This window comes from Mustela lutreola, chromosome 3 (assembly GCF_030435805.1).
Source record: "Mustela lutreola isolate mMusLut2 chromosome 3, mMusLut2.pri, whole genome shotgun sequence".
Lineage (NCBI taxonomy): Eukaryota > Metazoa > Chordata > Mammalia > Carnivora > Mustelidae > Mustela > Mustela lutreola.
In genome coordinates, this window is record NC_081292.1 from 113,351,310 (window position 1) to 113,373,691 (window position 22,382).

A 22,382-nucleotide genomic window follows, 5' to 3' on the forward strand; every position below is an offset into this window, starting at 1 on the left:
GCCCGATGCGGGGCTCTATCCCAGGACCCTGAGATCATGACCTGAGTCCAAGGCAGTGGCCTAACCCACTGAGCCACCCAGGCGCCCCCAGAGTTAGGTTTTAAAAGAGAAACTCCTATGTGTATGTTGTGTGGGCCTTCCCCCGCCCCCATCAGTTTATATTTCCATATACCTATGCTTAGGTGCTTGCTTCCTTTCCATGTGTGTATATCCCGTGCTGTAATACTAAGAGCCCATAATGTTTAACATGTGTCTTTTTACTTTTTGTTTGAGGACCTACAGAGATTTTCACACACCCACATTCCCATTGGGTAGAGGTCACTGACTGATCTCCTGGTGGAAACCTTTCCTGCTGCCTGTTTTCCATTTTTTGTCAGCAAGTGCATTATTTTGGTGTGGAAACAGTCTGATTTGGAAGGCCGAAGGCGGTTTACCTGAGGAAGCTGGTTTGGGGAGGCGACTCTCAAGAGGCCGTATGGCCCTGGCCGTCATGATGGGGTCGGATGTGGAATGAACAATGGTATTATCTGCAGAGGCCTGGCTGTCTGCAGAGGAAGGCACTTCTCGTTCAAGGGTTTGAGCTCTGATGGAAGAAGCAGCACAGAGTGCCGGCTGGAGAGACAGGATGGGCTCGGTGTCCTCTGGGAAGTCTGGGTGGCACAGGTACCGCCCTGTGGAGCGATTTCCCGAGTCTGGGAGTGGGAAGGTTCCAATCCCACTGTCCAGCGTCCTCATCAGGCAGTTGGATTCTAGACAGAATAACATAGTGAGGATTAGAGAAGGCTCACATACAAGGATAAAAGGATCATGAGCATTAGTCTCTGATCTGGAGGAAGGGGGATATCTAAAAGGAAGAAATTCTTCTAACGGCGTAGTAAGTTTGAAGTGAGTGGCATCACACCGACGTTTAGTTGAACATGGAAATATTCCCTTCACATAATATGAGGGAAGACAGACAGCCATTACTGGCATTAAGACTCACATGTGCTTATACCCTGGATGGCTCACTAGAGTTATCACAGAAAAAAAAAAAAATCATTAGAGACCAAAAATGATTTTTGGTCACCTTTATTTCAATTGGAAATCATATGACTTCAACAAATTAGGTGAAATTTATTAATCAAAATACGATGAGTAATGAGCACACATAACACATTGAAGTGATGTCCTCACAGAGGTAATTATGCATCTCTTACATGAATTATCATCCACCTGACAGCTAACTCAGTGTCTGTCCTCTCAATTTAACTGCAAGTAGTGCACATGCTCTAAAGGTCATTCCAAAAGGTACCTTACCCATGATATTACCGCTGTATCACGTGGGCTTCATCTGACCCAACTGCCATTTGAAGTCAATTTCTTGAGAAGTCTACAGAGTCACTGCCTGTCTTACCCCCTTACTTCACCCAATGACACAACCCATCAGTACCTGTTGGATTTCTTGTCACTTCCAGAGATCCCTGAAACTATTATTCCCTAAAATGAATCAAGTTGATTTCACTGCATGTGTGTAACATTTTCTGATGTGTCTCATCTTTAAGAAACTTTATATACAGGCAGAAATACAATACTGGCAAAAATGATTGCGTATTTGATTTCTGAAATGGTTGATCCAAGCCGATGAGACAACTTCCTAGTTCTGCTCATCGCTCCCAGAGTCTCCTATTTATATGATAATTCTAGAATAAAACATTCTTAATAAAAGTTTGTATCAGCATCTTACAGTTCTAAGACTTAAGAAACACTTAGTACCCTATTGGGCATGGTGGCAGATATAACAGAATATGGCATACTCTTTGCATCGAGATGCTCAACAGCTAACATTTTAGTGGTGCTTTTATGGAACATCTTCCAAAGTGGGAACTGCCAATAACTACTGTACGGACCCCAACACAGGATTCTTAAGCTCTGGAGCTCTCAGATTCCTTGAGGCAGCTGTGAGGATACAAATCCATCCAATCTCTAGAATTTAGAATGCTACGGAACATCCTGTGAAAGATAGCTGAAAGGGTTAAATAATGAAGAGTGACATATGCAAAATGTTTAACTTACTTATCAGATATTAGCTGGTACCAGGTAGGTGGATAGTTTATCCACAAATGCCTTCTTAACACAATCCCATTTGGTACACAATCCCATTGGGCAATTAGTACCAGAATTCCAGAACCTGTCCATTCCCTACCCTCTTCCGCAAAACCTCTTTGCTGCAAGTGAATAGTACAGTTCTGGGAATTTCCTAACACTAAGGTAAAAAAAAAAGTGGGGGTGGGGGGTAGGGCTGTGGATAGACCTGTTACAGGTTTCAGTAGGTTTGGTGCTGGTTTTAGAGGCACTTGGAAGACAAAGTCCCTATCAAAGAAGAAGCTTCTATTTTCAAAGAGGTGTTTATTGGGAAGATGAAGATACCCTCTCTCACTGAGCACCCTCATACACCATGGGACCTCAGACACTGGTCAGGGACTGCCGGAGCACAGATTCATATGGCGACAGCCAGGGGCGGGCTTTTCTTTTTCACAATCAGTAGGGCTAAGCCTTAGCCCCATTCATTTCAAGGCCTCCACCTGGCCAGCTTTACTCTCAACCAGCTTCAAAGATTGTTCATAGTCTTCTCTATTCATTTCCTCCTCAGTGAAGGGGGCCTGATTGTTACAGAAGGGCCTTTTTGAGAAAGGAGCAGCTGTTTGCCTGGGGAGGCATTGCCAGATGAGTTTGAAAGGAAAGACCCTGCTATTCAGAACTCAAGGTCTTTTCTTCCTTTTTGCCTAGAAATAAAAAACCCTCAGAGTTAACATGTCCCTGTGTTGTACTTGGGGCAATTCAAAGAGGCTGAACTTCTTCGGTCTCACACAAGCAAGTGGGTCTTCCTCAGAACCAACCCAGGGCTGGGCAACAGGAAGCGGACTCACAGGCTATAACAGCTGAGCTGTGTTAGTCCCCGAGTGCCCCGGGCTGCCTCCCATGATAACTTACTCCCAGCCCCTTCAGGATTGCATAGCCCTGACCTAAAGCATGCTCGGCAGGATGAGACAAGGGAGATCTTTTCCTTTTGTGGACACAAATCATTAAGTTTGCCTGCTTACTGCAGCCATTAGGACCTCACTCCTATTTGGCATCATGTCATCACTTTTGCGACCTTATAAGGTAAGAACTATCATTACCATCCACAAGTGAGGAATCCTAGCCGCAAAGGGTTAAGTAACTTGCCCAAGGTCATGCGCTATAGAGAAAGAGCTTGAATTTGAATCCAGTCAGGTGTAACTACAAAGATCCGGCTTTCAACCATCAAGCTATCTTGATCCTTCTTCCCCAAAGTACAGATAAATCCAGAAGGGGGCTCCACTCAGTTACGAGTCACTGAGGCCACCTTGTGAGCACAAAACTCATAGGATCCCACCTCCTACCCCCCCACCCGCTGTTCCTAGGCAAGGTGCTCAGTTTCTCTGGTATCAGAGCAGAGACTCCTGAAATCTAGCTGGCTCCCATGTTCCCCATCTCAAGGTGTGAGTCTACTCTTAACTTTCCCTGTATTTAAATGGCTGTTGCCCCATGCAGGGTGCCTGTACACCCTGATGGGCATGTTTTCTGAGGACCATGATTGCTCAGTAATGCTTCCTTCTGCCTTCTTCAGTTGTATCCATAGATGTCATGCCAAGGTTTCTCTGGCATTAATTGCAGCTCTCTGGACTAGGCAATAGGCATTGCCTCCAAGGTCAGTTTTTCCGGCTTTGCCTAAAAACGCATCCCCCTCCCCCACCCACCAAATATTTGATGGCTCAGAGAGCACTGAATCCAGTTCCCTCCAATGAAGACTCAAAAAAAGAAAAGGAGATCCTTGGCTGCCTTTTCAGTGATTTTTCCGGAGAGAAAGCCCCAGCCCCCAAAGCCCCGTAGGTGCTGGCTTGGTCTATGAAGCAAGGCAGGGAATAGGGCAAGGAGAGGTCTGGGGCAGGAAAAATGATGAAGGCAGGCTAGGTACGGTATACCCTTCTGAAAATACCAACATTTTCCGGTTTCTGGCCCCTTAAATTATTTTCCTTCCCTCCTTCCCTTTTCTAATATTATCATACCAGAATCTGTAAAACAGGACTTCTGGTATTCTCAGATTCTCTGAGAACTGTGTGTTTGACACTAAACTCACAAACCACCTGCTATTAAAGTCATTTTTTATTTCTAAAAATTACAGGTGCCAAATGTAGCGAATTTGAAAAACTCATTTGTAAGTACCTATGAAATGAGATGTAGACAGTCCGGGACTCAGGCCCCATATGCCAAGTTTCACCCTCAGGCAAATTTCTCCAGAATGCAAAAACCTTTGGAAATGGAGTTTATATTGAAAATGCTGACACCTTCTTTATGTAGTTTCTTTAAGGTGCTGTAAGTTTCTCACAGTTCGTAAAAATATTGTAACCTGAAAAAATTGTTAGGTACTGTACTTTTGAAGCCAGCTTTTTGTCCCCCCTCGGAGAATTATAAGAATCCACAAAGTAATTAAATGGCTGTGATGGGAACAGAGTTCAAAGCAGCAAGCTGACCTTGCATCTCGAATGAGCTGACAGTCTTGATCTTGACAAGTATAAGTTCACGTTTGTGGGTGTGAGAACAGCTGCCAACAGGGCCTTTCTAATGAGTTCAAGGGTTGGGTCTCTGGATGGACCAGCAGGTTTCATTCTTCCAAGGTCATCGATCACATCTCTGACCCTGGTCAGTCCTCCTACCTACTTCTCATTGTCCCATTTGCCTTCTCTCTCTCTCACTCTCTCAAGGTTAAGTTCTCTCACTTATTGGCACTGACAAGCCCTAGACGTTTCATGGGATGACTGAGAGTGGTGCTTCCCAGACCTCTTAAAGTCATAGCACACATAGAAAATATATAGCTCACTGAGGAAAATACTGGCTACTTGAGAGCTGATGGCTCCACATCTCAGCACCCCTGGGATCCATTCAGGCCATCAGCAACAGAATGGCAGGGAATCTCTTACTTGCAGGATAGACTCAGGATATTTTACTCAAACCTCAAATGCATCACTTTGCATATCTCCAGCAGGCAAGGAGATGGACATCTTTATCGTCTCTTAGCAGCTGATACAGAAATTTCTAGGCCCTCCTTTTTTTGGGAAAAATCTCAAAGTGCTTGGATTAGGAATATTGTCTGGCATTGAAGCTTGAAGTTACTGTGCCTAAGAGGGAGACGAGCAGTCCAGCTGTGGGGTGAGTAGCCAAAAAGGGTGAGGTTCTACACGGGATGGTGGAGGAAGGAGTTCTGGAGAAACATTTCCAATGGGGATATGTCTACTCTTAACTTAGGGTGCAGAGTATAAAATCCTCACTCAATTCACCAACGAGAATTAGCACCTTATATTCCCTGCACCAGGAATCCTGGCAGGTGCTTTTAGTTTCCTCATCTGAAAATTAGATCATATAGCTTTCATCATGGGGGTGCTTGAGGACTAAAAACACAGCACCTAATAAACATAGTATGATGCCTGGAATAGGCACATGGCTATCATTCAGAAAACAGCACAATTCTCTAAACAAATGTTATTAGACTGTAGACATCCTGGGGGCAGAATGGATTTTATTTATCTCCTCAACATTCTCCTATAAGTCCATTCCTGATTCTATATTGTCTTTTTTCAACATCGCAGTGATTATGTGCTGAGAGAGCTGATAATAACTCTGGGCTGATTGAGTAACTGATTTACTCTCCATCACGAGGGCTCAGCACCGTGCCTGACACATAGTCAGTTCTCACCATATGTATTGAAAAGCACAGGTGGAGAAAAAACAGCTCTAGTCTTTAGAAAATGCTTCCTGAAATTAAAGTGAATATGCGGGGCGCCTGGGTGGCTCAGAGGGTTAAAGCCTCTGCCTTCAGCTCAGGTCATGATCCCAGGGTCCTGGGATCAAGCCCCGCATCAGGCTCTCTCTTTGGTGGGGAGTCTGCTTCCTCCTCTCTCTCTGCCTGCCTCTCTGCCTACTTGTGATCTCTTTCTCTGTCAAATAAATAAATAAAATCTTTAAAAAAAAATAAAGTGAATATGATGCTTCCCTTTTGAAACCCCAATCTGCTGCCTTTTGTTTTGACTCTGGCAACAAAAGAAAATAGCTGACTTCCTTCTTCTGTAGAGCTATTTTTCAGATGGTCAGACTTCATTAATTCAGATAGCCAGAGGGATAAGATCATTCAGAATTATTGAATATTTTAAAGGCCAATTTCTTAATACTTCCAAGCCCTTAGAGCAAGGGTCTGTGACCAAGACGAGGACAGCTCCTGGAATGGGGTTTTGGTGTCTTTCTCATTCTCCCTGCCCAGCCGCTTCCTGCAAAGCATCACTGGCCAGATGGTCTCAAGTCTAGAAGTACAAGTAGAAGAAGAAGAAGAAGAAGAAGAAGCAGCCGCCGCCAGAGTGGCACCATCACCCTGGCCCTCATCCTCAGGGATTCTTGATGTGGTGATGTCGTGCTGAGTGCTGGCATCCCCACTGAATGCCAGTGCCCATAGTAGTAGAAGAACTAAGCTCTTACAGAGTCCAGTTCCCGGGGACCATCCGTAGTGAGTAGACAAGATCATTTGGTAACATCTTACATGGGTTTACACAAAGCAGTGAGTTTCTCTCTTTTAAAACAATTTGTTCTCTCAAGTGGATTGTTCCAAACTTGTTTTATATTATTTCTTCACACAGTACTGTTATCTTTAATAATAGCTAAAAAGGGAAAAGTTGATTTCCAGCACTCTTTCAGTTAATACACATTTCCATGCTGGTGGAATCTGAATTAGCAATGATTTTTGAGTGTTTCGAAAATGCTGCTTATTTTCCCCTCAGTCTTCTCTTCTGTGTGTCTCCAACTTTTCCTCACAGATCCTATCGCGCAAATCCGTGATCGCTTGAATTTGTAAACTCAGACTCCTGGTAGGGTTAATGTATTTGTCCAAAGAGATTATTGGATAGGAGAGGCTTGAGAAAACCTGACTTGAGTTCCAAGTTACTCTGAGTACTCAGAAGAAGGAAGTGAAAAAACAGCCATCGGAGCCAGAAAGACAAGGCTTGAAGACCCGTGCAGCTACCTGCTAGCCGTGTGACAACAGGGTTCGAAAAATAGTCTCAGCGTGCACAATGCAGCTCATCTGTAGTGAGCCTGGCACAGTGCCCGTGACAAAGCAGGAGCTCCATAAGTTTTCACAAGTGGTCGTCAGGGAAAGGTGAAGGTCCCGAACATACAATGGCGTGGAAACCAACATAAACCAAATGTCTAACGGCACGGTTAGTATTCTACTGCAGCACCTGGGTCTGTCTTACTGAACAACGACCTTGTGGTTATTTCCTAAGCAATTACCTTTCGGCAACCATTTCTTTGGAGGTGAGCTGATTGTCAACATCAATAAGCAATTGCGAATACGGAGCCAAGTACTTGGAGTTGGTGGCAAGCTGCCTCATGCATAGAAAAGATGGAGTCCATTCTCTCAAGAAATCCATTTTGGAGCTGGCACCCTGAGAATCTTTTCTAAAAAGCCTAAATGAATGATGTGGACTGGTGTTCCTTTGCTCACAGACTTATTACATTCTCAGGGTACATGTGCATATTAGTAAGCCACGATTTTCAGTTAGCAAAGGTATAGCTCATCTATCCTAAAAAGTTGTACTCGTTCCTGTGCCATGATCTGCTCGCTCTTACAGGTTCAAACAAACTACTTTAGTCATCACAGATTATTTTTTTTTTCCTCTTCAACACTAATAAATCCTAGGAAAAGAGAAAAATTTAAACTCCAAACTTTTTTTTTTTTTTAATTTTGAGCATTTTCATCACATCTACAAGTTTCAGCCAAAAAAATGCAAGGAGGACACAATACAACTCACCGGCCAGAAACGGTGTTTGAATGGGTGCTTAGTGGCCGTGCCATATTACTAAGTGGCATGCTTTCTTCTAATGCAAGTGGTCATGTAAATAAGTCTTTGTATGACTTCTCTCCAGGTTCCTAAACATCTTTTAGCGATGTGTGGTATTGGCACCAGGAGCTTAAACCACAGATGGGAGAACAGATCTCTTTATTTGCACATCCTTCTCTTCATCTGTACGGCTGAAACAAGCTAAAAAAAACAAGCCTGTTGCCAAAGCCACATCAATTACATGTAGGTTATACATTCTAAGTTTATCCCGTGGCTTTCTCAAAGTAGTAAAAAATGACTATATTGGCTATTTATTCACAACTACTGGGTACCTTTGGCTGTGGCATTAGGATGACCTTCTGGAAGAGTAAATTCAATTTGATGGCTTTGGAATGCATGAGAATACCCAGCCTTTGAATTCCAAGTGGATTTAAGCTTTCTGAGACTTGAAAAGTGTAGAGAAGAATGTAAATTTGTTTTCCAGTCCCCTGTGCTCTCTTTGATATAAAGGAAGATCTGGATATTGGGGGTCTGGTGCACTGCCACACACAGAATGAATATGTGAAAATCATAGGGAATTAACATGACAAAATATTAAAGGGAAAAACCAGACCATGAATTTCCTTTGTAAAGATGAAGGACACGTTACTTAAATCAATATAAAAGACGTGCCACCTTACGCAGGGTTGGTATCTGGTGAACAAACACTCTCCATCTAACACTAGCGTCACATAAAATACTGTGCTGCGATGTGATTTAAGGATATAAACTGGAAAAGGTGAGAAATGCGTGTCAAATGCCCACGTAGACCACGAATTCATGGAAATACTTTGTGAATTTATTTACATATCCAGCTGGTAAAATCCCTGAGGGGGGAAAGTTTGCTGTAAGATGTGTTTCTTCCTGTCAATGCTGAAACATTCTGAAACAACTTCTAAGGCTGAGGATGGCTCTTGGTCTAGAATTTTGGGATACATTATGCAACTTTCTGAACACCTCACGGTTCTACAAATGTTAATAATGATCTATATTCTCTTATCCCTCAGGACTAAAAAATCTTGAGATCCTCACATAACTCCTTCATGTCATGCTATGCCCAGACTTGCAGGCAGTGTTTACTGTGATACAGAAGAGTAGACTCATGAGGCCAGTATGGTTTAACAGCCAGCACTTGTCTGAATTGGTCAGCTGATCTAGGAACAGAGTTGGATCCCAGACTCCTAAAAGCTATTTTGGGAGTTGTCACTTTGGATCAAAGTCCTTGATGATGAGCATACACACGAATCCCTCCCAAACCCCCACAAAGCAATGACTACCCCTTGACTACTTTCCTATCCATATGTCATCTTGTCCTCTTTACTTTGATATTTTTCCAACTTAAACAACAAGACAAAATACAACATTGTACTCTCATTAACAAAACTTCCTAGAGTACCGTAAAAATGCTGAATCACAATGGTTCCAGCCTGATCTTTGATCACCATTTTTCTATGTGAAGAAATGTCAACTTATCTCTCTGCCTTGTTTCCTCTTATCCTTGCTCATTCTCTATCCATGACAAAATTACTCTATTCTCAACTTTTTCCTCCCAATCTAATTATCATTTAGCTACCTGTTTGCACCTTCTTTTCAAATACTTTGGGCTGGTGTTTATGAAAGGCATGGTAAAGATCTAAACAAATGATGTTTACTGATTCTCCTCTGTTCACAGACTTACAACATTCTCAGATTACATTCCCAAATTAGCAAGTCATTATTTCCCCTTAGAGAAAGTACAGCATGTCTGTCCCCAAAGGTTATCCTTGTATCTATTCAGTGATCTATCTTCTCTCATGCACCCACTCCATCTCTATCTGTCCTGCCAAAAGGAAGTGATAAGTTAAACAATTATCTGGTGAATCTGATAGACATAAATAGCTATTACGAGTAATTTTGTCTCTCTAAATCTTTTCTACTCCATATCAGGCTTTCTGGATCGTATGGACTACTGCCTCTTCTCTCCATTTCACCTGCCTGGATAACATCAGCTTTGATAAAGCAACTGAGGGAAGGGGGGAAAGAAAATAAATTGGGGGTAAGGTGCTGCAGGAAGAGATTCAAAACACCCTGATTTGGCAAGAAGTGTATAAAAACAGAAAAGCATGGGGAGCTTCAGATGTGTCAATTTAGCAACAGATAAAAATTTATTAGGGATGTTTATAATACATCATACATATTATTACCCTAACATTTTATATTAAATTTTTACATGCTCTAAAATTACAAATTATTTTATTTTGTTCATGTTACTGCAGTAAGAGATATTTAATGAAAGCCTACAGAAAGATAAAAATTTAAAGTTCATAGTGTTTTTCTCCATTTCTCTCTATATTTAATCATTCTCAATGATTTTTTAAATTACATGCAGAAAGGAAGAAAGCCCAAGTCTTCATATTCCTAAACTTTTTTTTATTTTAATAGTCACTCTAACATGCCTTACTTGCTCGGTTCAGAATTTTAATTATTATAAGGTAATCTATTTTAAGTGAATATTTAAGGATCATTTATTTTTCTTTTATGTGACTGCAGTTGAAATGTGGGTGAAGAGGAGGCTGAAGTTGATGTGAGCCTATCTTTCCAATTCAGCTGCTACTCTCCACTCACCAATATTCCATGGTTGTCTTTACAGGAAGATAATAAAGAAGTAATGAAATCCAACAGACCAGTGGATATGGATATAGGTAAAGATACAGAGAGAGTTTTGCTTCTGTCCATTAAGGATTAACAGCAACAGGAATATACTTATGCTGTTAAACACTGTTTTCAGATATTAGATAGTAGACAGCATAGGACTTGACCTCAGAATCATGGGAAACAAATGAGGTGAGCTCTACAAGTTCCCCAGCCACCCTTCTGATGACAGTTCCTAGACTGCAACACAGAGAAGGAACACAAAGCCTGCAGATCCCATTGAATTGAAGAGATAAATATATGCATGTGTGTTTGTGGGATGGGATAAGAGGAGTATCAGGGTTGCTAGAATTTGCAGGGCTGTATATTGGAAAGAAAAGATAATAGCAGAGGTATACTTACAGTTTTTGGCTATATACTAATCTGAATATGCATGGGGTAAAATCAATGGTGTCTGAGAAATAATTACTATGAAGGACTAAGTTAAATAATTTCTTGAGCTCGCATAGGCTAAAAATAGTTTGTTTCCACCATTCAGGGAGGCTAGGCTTTCTAAAATGTGAACTATAGGGTAGAGTTCTAAGAAAGGTCAAACCTCAGTAAGGAGGCTAATTTATACCTAGAATAAAGGCTTCCCTGGACTTGTCAGAACAAAACTTAAGAGTAAGCTTTGACAAATAAAACTAATCTGTATATACCTTAAAAGCACCCCAGAACAAAGTTTAAACATTTTTATAGGAATATTGAAATCCAGTTCTCAACAACATAAAATTTATAATCTCTGTTCAAAAAGAACTAGGCATACAAAAATCAGGAAAATATGATCCATCTTCAGGAGAAAAACCAGTCAATAGAAACAGAAGAAGAAATGAGAGATAATAAAACTATAACAAAGAATCTTAAAATACTGTAGATAGGGAGTTCAGTCTGAGCCTTTGGCTCAGGTCATGATCTCAGGGTCCTGGGACTGAGTTGCTCCCTGCTCCCTGCTCAGCAGGGAGTCTGCCTCTCCCTCTCCATCTGCTTCTCCTCCAGTTCATGTTCTTTCTTGATCTCGCTCTCTCAAATAAACAAAATCTTTTTAAAAATACTGTAGATATTATAAATATGTGCAAAGATATAAAATAAAATTGGAGCTTCATTAAGAGATATTTGAATAATAAAAACACCCAAAATAAAATTATAGACAGGAAAAAAACCTATTCAAATAGAAAAAATACACTACATAGGAGTAAGAACAGATTAGCAGTGATATCAGATAACAGGAAAGCAGAGATGTCAGATATAGCAGGAAAAAATAGTGAATTTGAACACATAAGGACATAAATGATCCAAAATAAAGTATACAGAAAAAAAAGACTTAAAGGAATAAACAGAGCATTAGTGACCTTGGAGTCAATATGAAATAGTATGTATATCTGGAGCTCCCAGAATTAAAAAAAAAGAGAAGAAAAATTACATGACAGAATAACCAAAAATGTACCATATTTGATAAAAACTATAATCCCAATTCTAAGAGAATCATTGAATTCCAACCAGGACCAACATGGAGAAGATTCACCAAGGCACATCATAATTAAGTTGCTGAACATCAATGATAAAAACAAATCTTAAAAGCAACTGAGAATAAAGATACTTTATAGAAGAACAATGATAAAACTGACAGCAGACTTTATGTCAGGCACTACATAATCCAGAAGATAGTAGATAAATATCTTTAAAGTGTTGAGTGGAAACAAACAAACAAACACCTTATGAAATTAATTTCAATTAATCAACTTATCAATTATTTTAAAAATCAAAGAAAAAAGAAATACTTTTAAAACCAACAAGAGCAGAGAGGTGCAGAGGTGGCTCAGTTGGTTAAGTGGCCAAATACTGATTCCAGCTTAGGTCATGCTTTCAGGGGCCTGAGACCAAGCTTGGCAATAGGCTCCTCATACAGTGGGGAATCTACTTGAGGATTCTGTTTCTCACTCTCTGTCCCACCTCTGCTCATGCTTTTTCTCTCTCAAATAAATAAATCTTTAAAAAAAAAAAAAAAAAAAGAGCTGAGAGAATGTATTCCCAGAGGAGGTTTTAGTGTAAGAAATTTTAAGTGTATTCTCACAGGCAGATAAAAAATGAATATCAGGTAGACATTTGGATGTAAAGAGTACCAGAAGTAGTAAATATAGGTTGTAATATATAATATATTTCTATTTTTTTAATCTTTTTAAAAAATAAATAACCAAAGCAAATGCAAGAGCATACTGTAAGCTTTCTAACATATATAGACATAAAATATAACAACAGCATAAAGGATGGGACAGGTTATATGAAAGTAATCTGTGATACCTTATTTAAGATAGATAATGCTAAAGAGGCAATTAGACTATACTTAAACATTAGATCAATCACCAAGGAGTATAGCTAATACTCTGTAAGTGGAGATAAAGGGGAATCATAAAAAATAATTCAAAAGGCAGGGAAGAAAAAGCAAAAATACAGAGGAGACAAGTAGAAAGTTACATATTAAGATGGTAGATTTTAAACCCAACTATTTAGATAATTACACTAAAGGTAAATGGCTTAAACATGCCACTTAGTAGTCTGAGTTTGTCAGATTTGATTAAAAAAAACAATTAATTGCTGTCTATGAAAAACCTACTTTATATATATTCACAGATCAGAAGATTCAATATTATTCAATTTTCTCCAAGTTGACTTATAGATTCCAGGCAATCCTAATCAAAACACTACCAGTCTTTCTTACAGACATTAACAAACTGATTCTACAAGTATTTGGGAAGTACAAACATTTTTTAAAAAGTGAAACAATGTCAGGACTGATACTACCTAAATTGTAGTTGGCTATATAATAATTAAGAGAATGTGATATTGGATGAGGATTTGCATATAGTTTAGTGGAAGAGAACAGACATTCCAGAAATAGACTCACACATATATTGTCACTTGTCAAAAATGACAAGGTAATTTAATGGGGCAAAGATAATGTTTGGACAAAAGGTACTAGAAACACTGAATATTCCTAATGAGAATAATAGGCCTCACCCCTTTATTCACACTGTATACAATAACTAATGCACTGACTTAAACATAAGAACTAAAATTGTAAAAAGTCTACAAGAAAACAGAGATTATCTCTGTGACCTTTGATTAAGCAACAGTTTCTTAAATAGAGCTCAAAAGCAAAAACCACACACACAAAATGATACCTCAGATGATTAAAATAAAAAAAACCTTCCTCTTCAATGGCACTAAAAGAAAATTAGAAGGCAAACAACAAGCTGTAAGAAAACAACAAATGTATATCTAATAATAATAATAAATATAGGGGTGCCTGGGTGGCTCAGCCATTAAGCATCTGCCCTTGGCTCAGGTCATGATCCCAGGGTCCTGGGATTGAACCCCACATTGGGCTTCCTGCTTGGAGGGAAGCCTTTTTCTCCTTCTCCCTCTGCTCCTCCCTGCTTGTGTTTCCTCTCTTGCTGTGTCTCTTTTTGTCAGATAAATAAGTAACATCTTAAAAAATGATAATAATAAGTATAAATGACAATATAACAATATATTATTTGTTATATAATTAATATAATAGCTTGATATATAATATATAATACAATAAAAATAATAAAAAATAACTCTTATAACTCAATAATAACAAAATAAAAAGTTCAGTATAAAGTTGAGCAAAATTTTGAATGCTTGTGTCACCAAAGAAGATATGTGGATGTCAGATAAACATAGGAAAGGATGTTCAACATCATCAGTCATTAGTGGGCTGCAAATTAAAATCACAGTGAGATATCACTACACTCCCATAAATATTACTAAAACTGAAAAGACCCACAATAATAAATGCTTATGAACTCTTTTACATTGGTCATAGGATCACAGAATGTTAAAACCACTTTGGAAAACAGTTTGGTAGTTTCTTGTGAAGATAGACATACACTCATCATGTGATCCAGCAATAACACCCTTGCCCAAGAGAAAAGAGTACATATGTCCACCTAAAGACTCCACACAAATATTAAGACCAGCTTTGTGCATAATAGTTCAAACTAGAAATGACCAACATGTTCACTGGCTAGTGAACAGAGAAACAGATTATGGTATATTTATACAATGAAATACCAATTGGTAACAACAAAAACAAACAAACAAACAAAAACAGAAACAAAAACAGAACTCATATAATGTGGATGTTTCTCAAAAGAATTTATACTAATTAAAAGAGGCAGACTCCAAATACTATATGATTTGATTCCATTTACATTAAAATTCTAGTAAAGGCAAACCTATAGTGATAGAAACAAATCAGTGATTGCCTGGGACTAGTGGTATGAGTGATTTCACGTAAAGGAGTGTAAGAGAATATTCTGGGGTGATGAAAATGTTCTGTATCTTTTTTTTAAAAATGAATTTATTTATTTATGTAAGTAAGTGATCACTATAGTCAATATGGAGCTCGAACTCATGACCCTGAGATCAACAGTCGCATGGTTTTCTGATTGAGCCAGCCAGGAATCCAGAAGATGTTCTATGTCTTGATTGTGGCTGATAACTAGAAAACTATATACATTAGTGGCTAGATAACTATATACATTAATCAAAACTCATGGAATAGTATACTTAGAAAGAGTATATTATGTTGTATGTAAATTATACTACAATATACTAGGTTCTAAGGATCTGAACGTAATGCTGGGAAGGAAGAGTCTTTAGGAGTCCCTAGGGAGCACAACTGGGGCTATTCCTTAATCCCAGATCAGGCAGCACACAAGGGGCTTTGTTTTCTCCTTCATCCTTTTCAACTATCCCAGCTAGTAGCAACTATTATCCCCATTTAATAGAGGAGGAAAACAAAGCTCTGAGGAGACAGAGTTACCTGATAGTACCGGTCTGACTCCAAAGCTCAGGCTCATTAACCTGCCTCCCAGTCAGGATGGAGAGCCCCAGTATCAGCGAGCCTGCCAGGGACTGTACAGACCAGTACTCTTCTAGCTTGGGGAGTGTTGCACAGACCCCTGGATTCTCTGGCTATGTGCCCAACTCTCTTCTGCAAAGAGGGTCTTAAATAGGAACCAGAGCCACCAAATGGACATGCCCTGTGGAAATGCATTTGACCTTCATCATACTTCATCTTTCTGTAGCATAACATTTGCTGTATGCTTACCACAGGGTAAATGCTCTACTTGCAACAGACCATGATAAAATATGCAGTGGATACATTTTACATACAAAGAAATGGAGATTTAAGAAGGTAAATAAAGTTGCTCTTGGTCATATAGCTACAAGTAGGAGGGCCAAGATTTGGAGAAAAGCCTATACAAACTATAAAGCTTGCAGGGCTGATGGTTACATATTCTCATATTGTCTTCTGTCCTCAGTTTGCCAACACTCTGAATCAATAAGGAAGTCACACATTATACAGTAAGGATGCATTAGCTCATGGTCCAGAGTAGAGCAAGCTTCAGGACTGCCTTGATCTAGGCCCTCTGTATCCCCTCCCCTGCAGCTTGGCAGAGCCATGCTCTGCATATCCTGTGTGTCAGCTTTGGCTTCTTGTCTGTAGGAGCTATCTCTGTTAGCTCCATATTCACCAGCTGTATGCTCCCGAGATTAGAGGGAAAGAGAAGTTGGCTCTTTGTGTGATTTCTCTCTGTATCTGCAACCACTCTGTCCACTGAAAATTAGCCAAATGAGATCACAAGCTTATTCCTGGACCAATCCATGCCACTTGAGGATGGCCATTCATTGACTGGCCTAGAGCCTAGCTTCTTGGGCCAATTGCTTGCAGGGAAAATTACCATAAGTGTCCTAATAACATCGTACCCTTGATGTGGAAATGAATATTGGGAAGCCAATCATAATGTCTGCTGTATTTTTTCTTAATCACTATTTCAACTGAATCTTACAGCAACGCTATGCCTCAACGGTAATCTCCCCTTTACAGATGAGAACACAAATAGGCAGCCTGTGTCTTTCAGGAAACACGGACACATAAGGCAGCCAGGATTCAAAGTCATGTCTTCTCACTCCAAGTCAACAGCTTTCTGCTGCTTGGACAACTACTGTGACCATACCCTCTTTCCTCTTCAGACCAAATTCCAAGATGTTGCTGAGAAGATATTTATCTTCAAGCTTGGAGCTTCTGGTATCTATCATCTTTTTTTTTTTTTTTCCCCTCCCTAATTCAATAACCACCCCATTATGGAATCCAGTAAGCCATTTATAACCAAGTAGGGAGGTACTGTTTTTGTTTTTTTCCCAGGACTTCCTTTCTAATGAGGCTTTATAGGTTATCATTTAAAATAAATACATAATCTGATAAACCTTAAGGCCTATTTAGTGTAATATAAACTTTCTTCTCTTTTCCCTCTTCAACCTCATCTCTAAATTACATCATGTTCAAAAAGACTGTCATTTTCAAATTCTTTTTCCACACCTACCATCAACACACTATCACACCATACCCCCAGGCCTCTGGCTCTCACCAGCTGTATTCATTCTCTGTAACATATCCAAAGAGAAGGTTCTAGCTTTGGGGCTTTTAATGCAAGAGTGTCATAAACATGGTCTTTTTTTTTTTTTTTTTTCCTTAAAAAGATGAGAGAAATAAGATGAAAAAAACAAAACAATGACAAAAAACCCACTCAAATATCTGCTTAGCTACACAGGACATTGTTTCAACTAGAGTTCCAACCAAAATGGAGAAAGAGAACTGGCTGGTGGATCACTGTGGCATTAGTACCTAACAGAGCTGCAGATGCTGGTAAAAGGAATCCCTTGTACCTCGGGCCCATCTTACATCTAAGATGTGCTGCCATGAATGTGATCCTTCAGTTTTCCTGACAATCATGTGCTGAGTTGGGGAAGGCAGCAGCCAGTATATCCAATTTACAGACAGTGAAACCCAGGCAACAATCTGCTTAATTAGTAAGAGATAAAACTATAATGAAACTTAGGTATACTGCTTCTGGGTTCAGTGCTGCTTACACTACATTATTTGGATTCCAGAAAAGTTAGGAAAATGGTATGAAATATATGAAAGCTCAAGATTTAGGTTGGTACCTCTGATTCTGGATTTTAAGTCTGAATCTTACATATTTTTGGCCTTTCTTTGGTGTTCAGGAAAAGTAAACAAGACTTGACAGAAAATCTGATGAGAAGATGCAATCATTTTGACCCAAGGCCAATATATAAAAATTCAAAAGATGTTATCAAGAATATATGTTGGCACCATCTAGGGCAACTGTCATAACACGGCCTTCCAACAGACATATGTTACCATTGCACGTTGAGTCATAGTGAATGTGCTATTGATTGTTTAGACCACCTGTCCCTCTCCTCACAAGACCAGAGGAAAGAGACGAAAGAGGCATCAAGGAAGACTCGTTTTTCTAAATTTGAAGAATTGGGAGTAAGGGGGGAAGGCCTTTAAAAATAAGGAGCCACGTTAGAGCACAGGGAAAACATCCTAACGGGGAAGCGACCATGGTGAGGAAGAGGAGATGAGGAGGCTCGGGGAGTCATGATGTTGGAGGTAAAACTGGTACATCTGGAGCTAAGCTTGGAGATTTTGTTTGTAAACAGAGTTTCTGGAGGAGCAGAAAGAAAAGCTACAACAGCGTTATTGCAGGTGGGGTTACGGAGGGAGACAAAGACAGCTGAAAGAACTTCAGGAGATAAAGGCTGGAAAGGTCTCTGGCAAGCTCAAGCAGGTGACAGAACACTTAGTGATGCCCAGGCCCTCGCTCTCCCTAGTAGACTAGGAAAGGGTCAGGGGTAGAGCAGAATGAGGAGAATAAGGCAGCAGTTGAGTGGATCTTTCTGTGGGATCTTGAGGACTGCGGCAGAGTAGAATGTGGTAGAGCGTCAAAGGTTTTTGGCAGCTAAATCTGCTTAAGTGTGCAGAGGAAAGAGAGGCTTTACTCTGAAGGACACAGCTCACCCCATTTGTTTCTGGAGAATCCCTCGCAGCTTCTATTCTATATGCCTGCAGAATGTCACCCTACACGTGGAGTTTATCATCCTTGTAAAGACAGACTCATTAGTGGGGTATGGCTTATTGCGAAGCAAGGCCCGTGTCCCACAGCCTGTGTCTGATCCCACTCCTTGACCTCCATCACCCCAGGACAGTTCATTCAGCCTGGCAGAGTTCACAAGCTTGATGCAAAATCTGACTGCATTCAAGGATCCCTGAGCAATAAAGGAAGCAGAAGCGGTACGTATGTGTGACTCCAAGATGTTGCTGTCTCATCCAGAGGTCGGTGAACAACAGGAATTTCTCACTCCATGCACAGGGATTGCTCTTCTATCTGGCAGTGTCATTACGACACTCTATACAAGTTCTGGCTGTAAGTGAAGACCTAGCACAAATTCAGCACAGCGCCCCATCCAGTGTGGAACCCTGACATGTTGGTTCCAGGGGACAAAGGCCATTTAACCCTGTTCCCTGGCAGCCCGGTCTTCTTGCAGAGCAGAACAACGTGCGAATTGCACAGCGGACTAATTGTCATCCACGACTCTGGTGAGTCAGCACAATTATTTACATGGAAAGCAACTCCCACTGGTTCCAGGAGGAGCATCTCATGAACACCCGAAATCATCATTTTTGTCCTTAGAGGAGCTTTGCTCTAAAGCACGAAATCTCTCTAAGAGGGCTCTATTGCTGTGTAATGAATAGATAGAGCATGAACGTGCATGCAGATTTCCAGAGGCCTTGGGCCCTTTGCTCGTGCACTGGTCTCTTGAATCTTGCTCCTATTAGGGTGAAGGGACCTCCTCTCCTGAGGGCTCATACCTCCATGGGGAAGCTTGCATCTTACAGACCTCTGAATGAGTTTTGATTCCAGATTCAGTTGAAGTAAAACTGTCTAGCTTTATTTGTTCCTGTGAAAGAAGACTGCTAGCCCTTCAGTAACTGGGGGACATTAGGCCACCTGCTCTACTGTTTTACATAAATGGTCATGATGTAGGTTCTCTGATACTTGACTCCTGGCATCTGCGGTCTCCCCAGCTCCTACCCTATTTATAGGCTAAGTTCACCTGTTCATTTTTCCTTGGCTTGGGGTGAAGGGAACTGAAATTTGTAGTCATCTACACAGATGACAGCCGTTCAACTTCCTCTAAGTAGCTGATACTCTAATCATCCTGTTAAAATCTAATTACATGTAATTGTATTAGGTTTCTATAGAGAAACAGAACAGTAGTGTGCGTTGAGTGTGTGTGTGTGTATGTTGTAAGGAACTGGCTCATACAGTTGTGGATACGGGCTAGTTCCAAGATCTGCAGGGAGAGTAGGCAAGCTGGAGACCCAGGAGAGCTAATGGTTTAGTTCCACTCTAAGTCCTAAGGCTCAAGAACCAGGACAGCTGTCAGTGTGGTTCCAGTGCTGAGATCAGCAGGTTTGAGATCCAGGAAAAGTTATTATTTCAGTCATTTCTAGTCTGAAGACAGGGAAAAACTGACATCCTAGCTCCAAGGCAGTCAGGCTAGAAGAAAAATTCTCTTACTTTCAGTGGGGCCAGTCTTTTTTTTTTTTTTTTTTTTTTCCTGTTTGGGCCTTTGACTGGCGGATGAAGCCCACTGCATTTAGAAGGCCAATCTGCGTTACTCAACCTGCCAATTTACACGTTAATCTTATCCAAAAACATCCTTACAGAAACATCGAGAATATGTTTGATCAAATCTCTCGGCACTCTGTGGCCCAGTGAAGTTGACATACAAAATTAACCATCATAGTTATTCAGGAGCTGTTGTTTGTGGTACACCATAACAATTAAAAAGCCAAAATGTGTGTTTGTGGGGGAGAGGGGGCATTTTCTAATCGTGCAAATAAACAATTTGTGTAAATAAAACAATTGTGCAAATAAAAATTTCTAAGGTGCAAATAAACAGCTGCAAAATGGCCTATTTAAGATGAGCTTAATGGAAGCTATCCTGCTAATACCCCCATACCCCACCCTGAAGCTTTGAGAGACATCACTGCTACTTAGGAAAGAAATCATTGTTTTAGAACTGCTTTCCCAACATTTTACTGATGTAGACTTCTCAAACCTTATGGAAACAGACAGAGAATAATTCTAAGACCTCTTCTCAGGTGACGTAAATGAGACACATGGGGGAAGAAATAGCTTGTTTAGCATCATAATATTTGGAAAATGAATGTGTCTGGATTTTAAGAATGCAGGATTGCAAATCCCATCCCTTTTTAAAGGGGGTACAGTGGAGCTTTCAGATGTAGAAGATGATGGCTATCTGGATGATTAAAGAGATGGCTAAAAAGCAGGTCGAAAGGGGGGCACGGATTGCATGGAGCACTGGGTGTTATACACAATCAATGAATCTTGTAACACTACATCCAAAAAACTAATGATGTTCTCTGTATGGTGACTAACATCACCTAATAAAAAATAATAATTAAAAAATTAAAAAAACTAAAAAGCAGGTAGAAAGCAAAAGGTTTAGGGGATATTACTTTTAAAAGGGGAATCTTCAATAGCTACTTCTTCAACAAAGTAGCTCACTTTTCAAGACCCCTGGTTCTGGCTGGGGGGTATCAGGAGATTCCCTGGTATCTGCCCAGCATGTTGGCAGTTGCTGGCCCATCCGCCTTCTGGAGACTTACTATTTGAGTGTGCCCCCGCTGAACTTCCAATCTGCCAGTAGCTGCATCTCCTTGTCTCAAGGTAACAGTCCCAGAATCAGCCCTGACTCATCAGTGATGGGATGAATATCCAGCTCCCTCACTCCTCAAGTGGGGAAACTCTGAGACATGGGTGCTACACCCTAGAGTTTTTCTGAGGTTAAACTTCTGTCACCCACAGTGGTAACCAGGTAACCAGCATGTTTTGTGTGTGACCTGTGTAGTGTGACTTGGGCCCTGCGGTCACCATCTTGAAATGCTTAATAACTTTTGGACAAGGGGCCTTGCATTTTATTTTGCACTGGGCTATGGGAATTCTGTGGGCAGTCCTGGTAGCTGGCATGAGGACCCACTTTTCATAGGCTGGTCTACCACTTCTAGTGGACTTCTCCTATTAGCTGTTCCTAAACTTCCTGATAAACGACTGGTCCTTAAACCCTTCCCACAGGACCTCCCTCTGGGAGACCCCCAAACTAAATGGTTGCAACTATCATTGGAACGTTGAAAAACACTATAAGGAATTAACAAAATCCATCTTACTAGTTTTTAAAAATAAAACAATTCACATGTGCTTAAAACTTACTAAAAAAAATAGTGTAGTGATTATAGAAGCAGTCATTACTACCCCATATTGTAATACCTGGAGAGCTTTTATAAGGAAATAATTACCCCCCCTGCCCCCAGCAAAGCTTTCGGACTCCTCTCCCTCACAGACCAAGTGCCCAGGTGAATCCAGCATGCAAATATCTCTCTGAAGAAGTAGGCCAATAACTAGCAACAGAGCTGGCATTTAAACAGCGGCTCTGCATGCCATCTGTTTTTTAAAAAATTATTTGTCTTTGCCAGCATGTCAAGAAGAATAAGTTCACATAATTTAGGAAATACTAAGGCATATAAATTCTTGATTATTTACAATGACAGGATTATCTATAGCCATCAAGTTTCTTTTGGTAATGTCCAACCTAATTTCTTAAAGGGTCAGGGAAATGGACCTATGAGGAACATATTGGAGGATTCAATGTTCAACTGAAAGTTTTAAGAAAGAGATGTGAATAAGGGTTCTGGTTCTGAATAAATCGGCGGAGCTCACCAAATCCAGAGCCGTACAGGATCTATGTCTGTCCAGCACCGTGTCTGGAGTGGAGTCAGTGCCTCATAAATCATTAGTAACT

General features: G+C 40.4%; 1 protein-coding gene across 8 annotated transcripts in view; it reads right to left on the reverse strand.

Moving 5' to 3' along the window:
- The window catches only part of NCKAP5 (NCK associated protein 5), an 891,925-nt gene that overhangs the window by 53,879 nt on the left and 815,664 nt on the right, over positions 1 to 22,382 (reverse strand). For all 8 annotated transcript variants that reach the window (XM_059166690.1, XM_059166689.1, XM_059166694.1 and 5 more), the window contains one exon: positions 435 to 749. In XM_059166690.1, the coding sequence (XP_059022673.1) occupies positions 435 to 749 (315 nt within the window). The remainder of the gene's footprint in view (positions 1 to 434; positions 750 to 22,382) is intronic.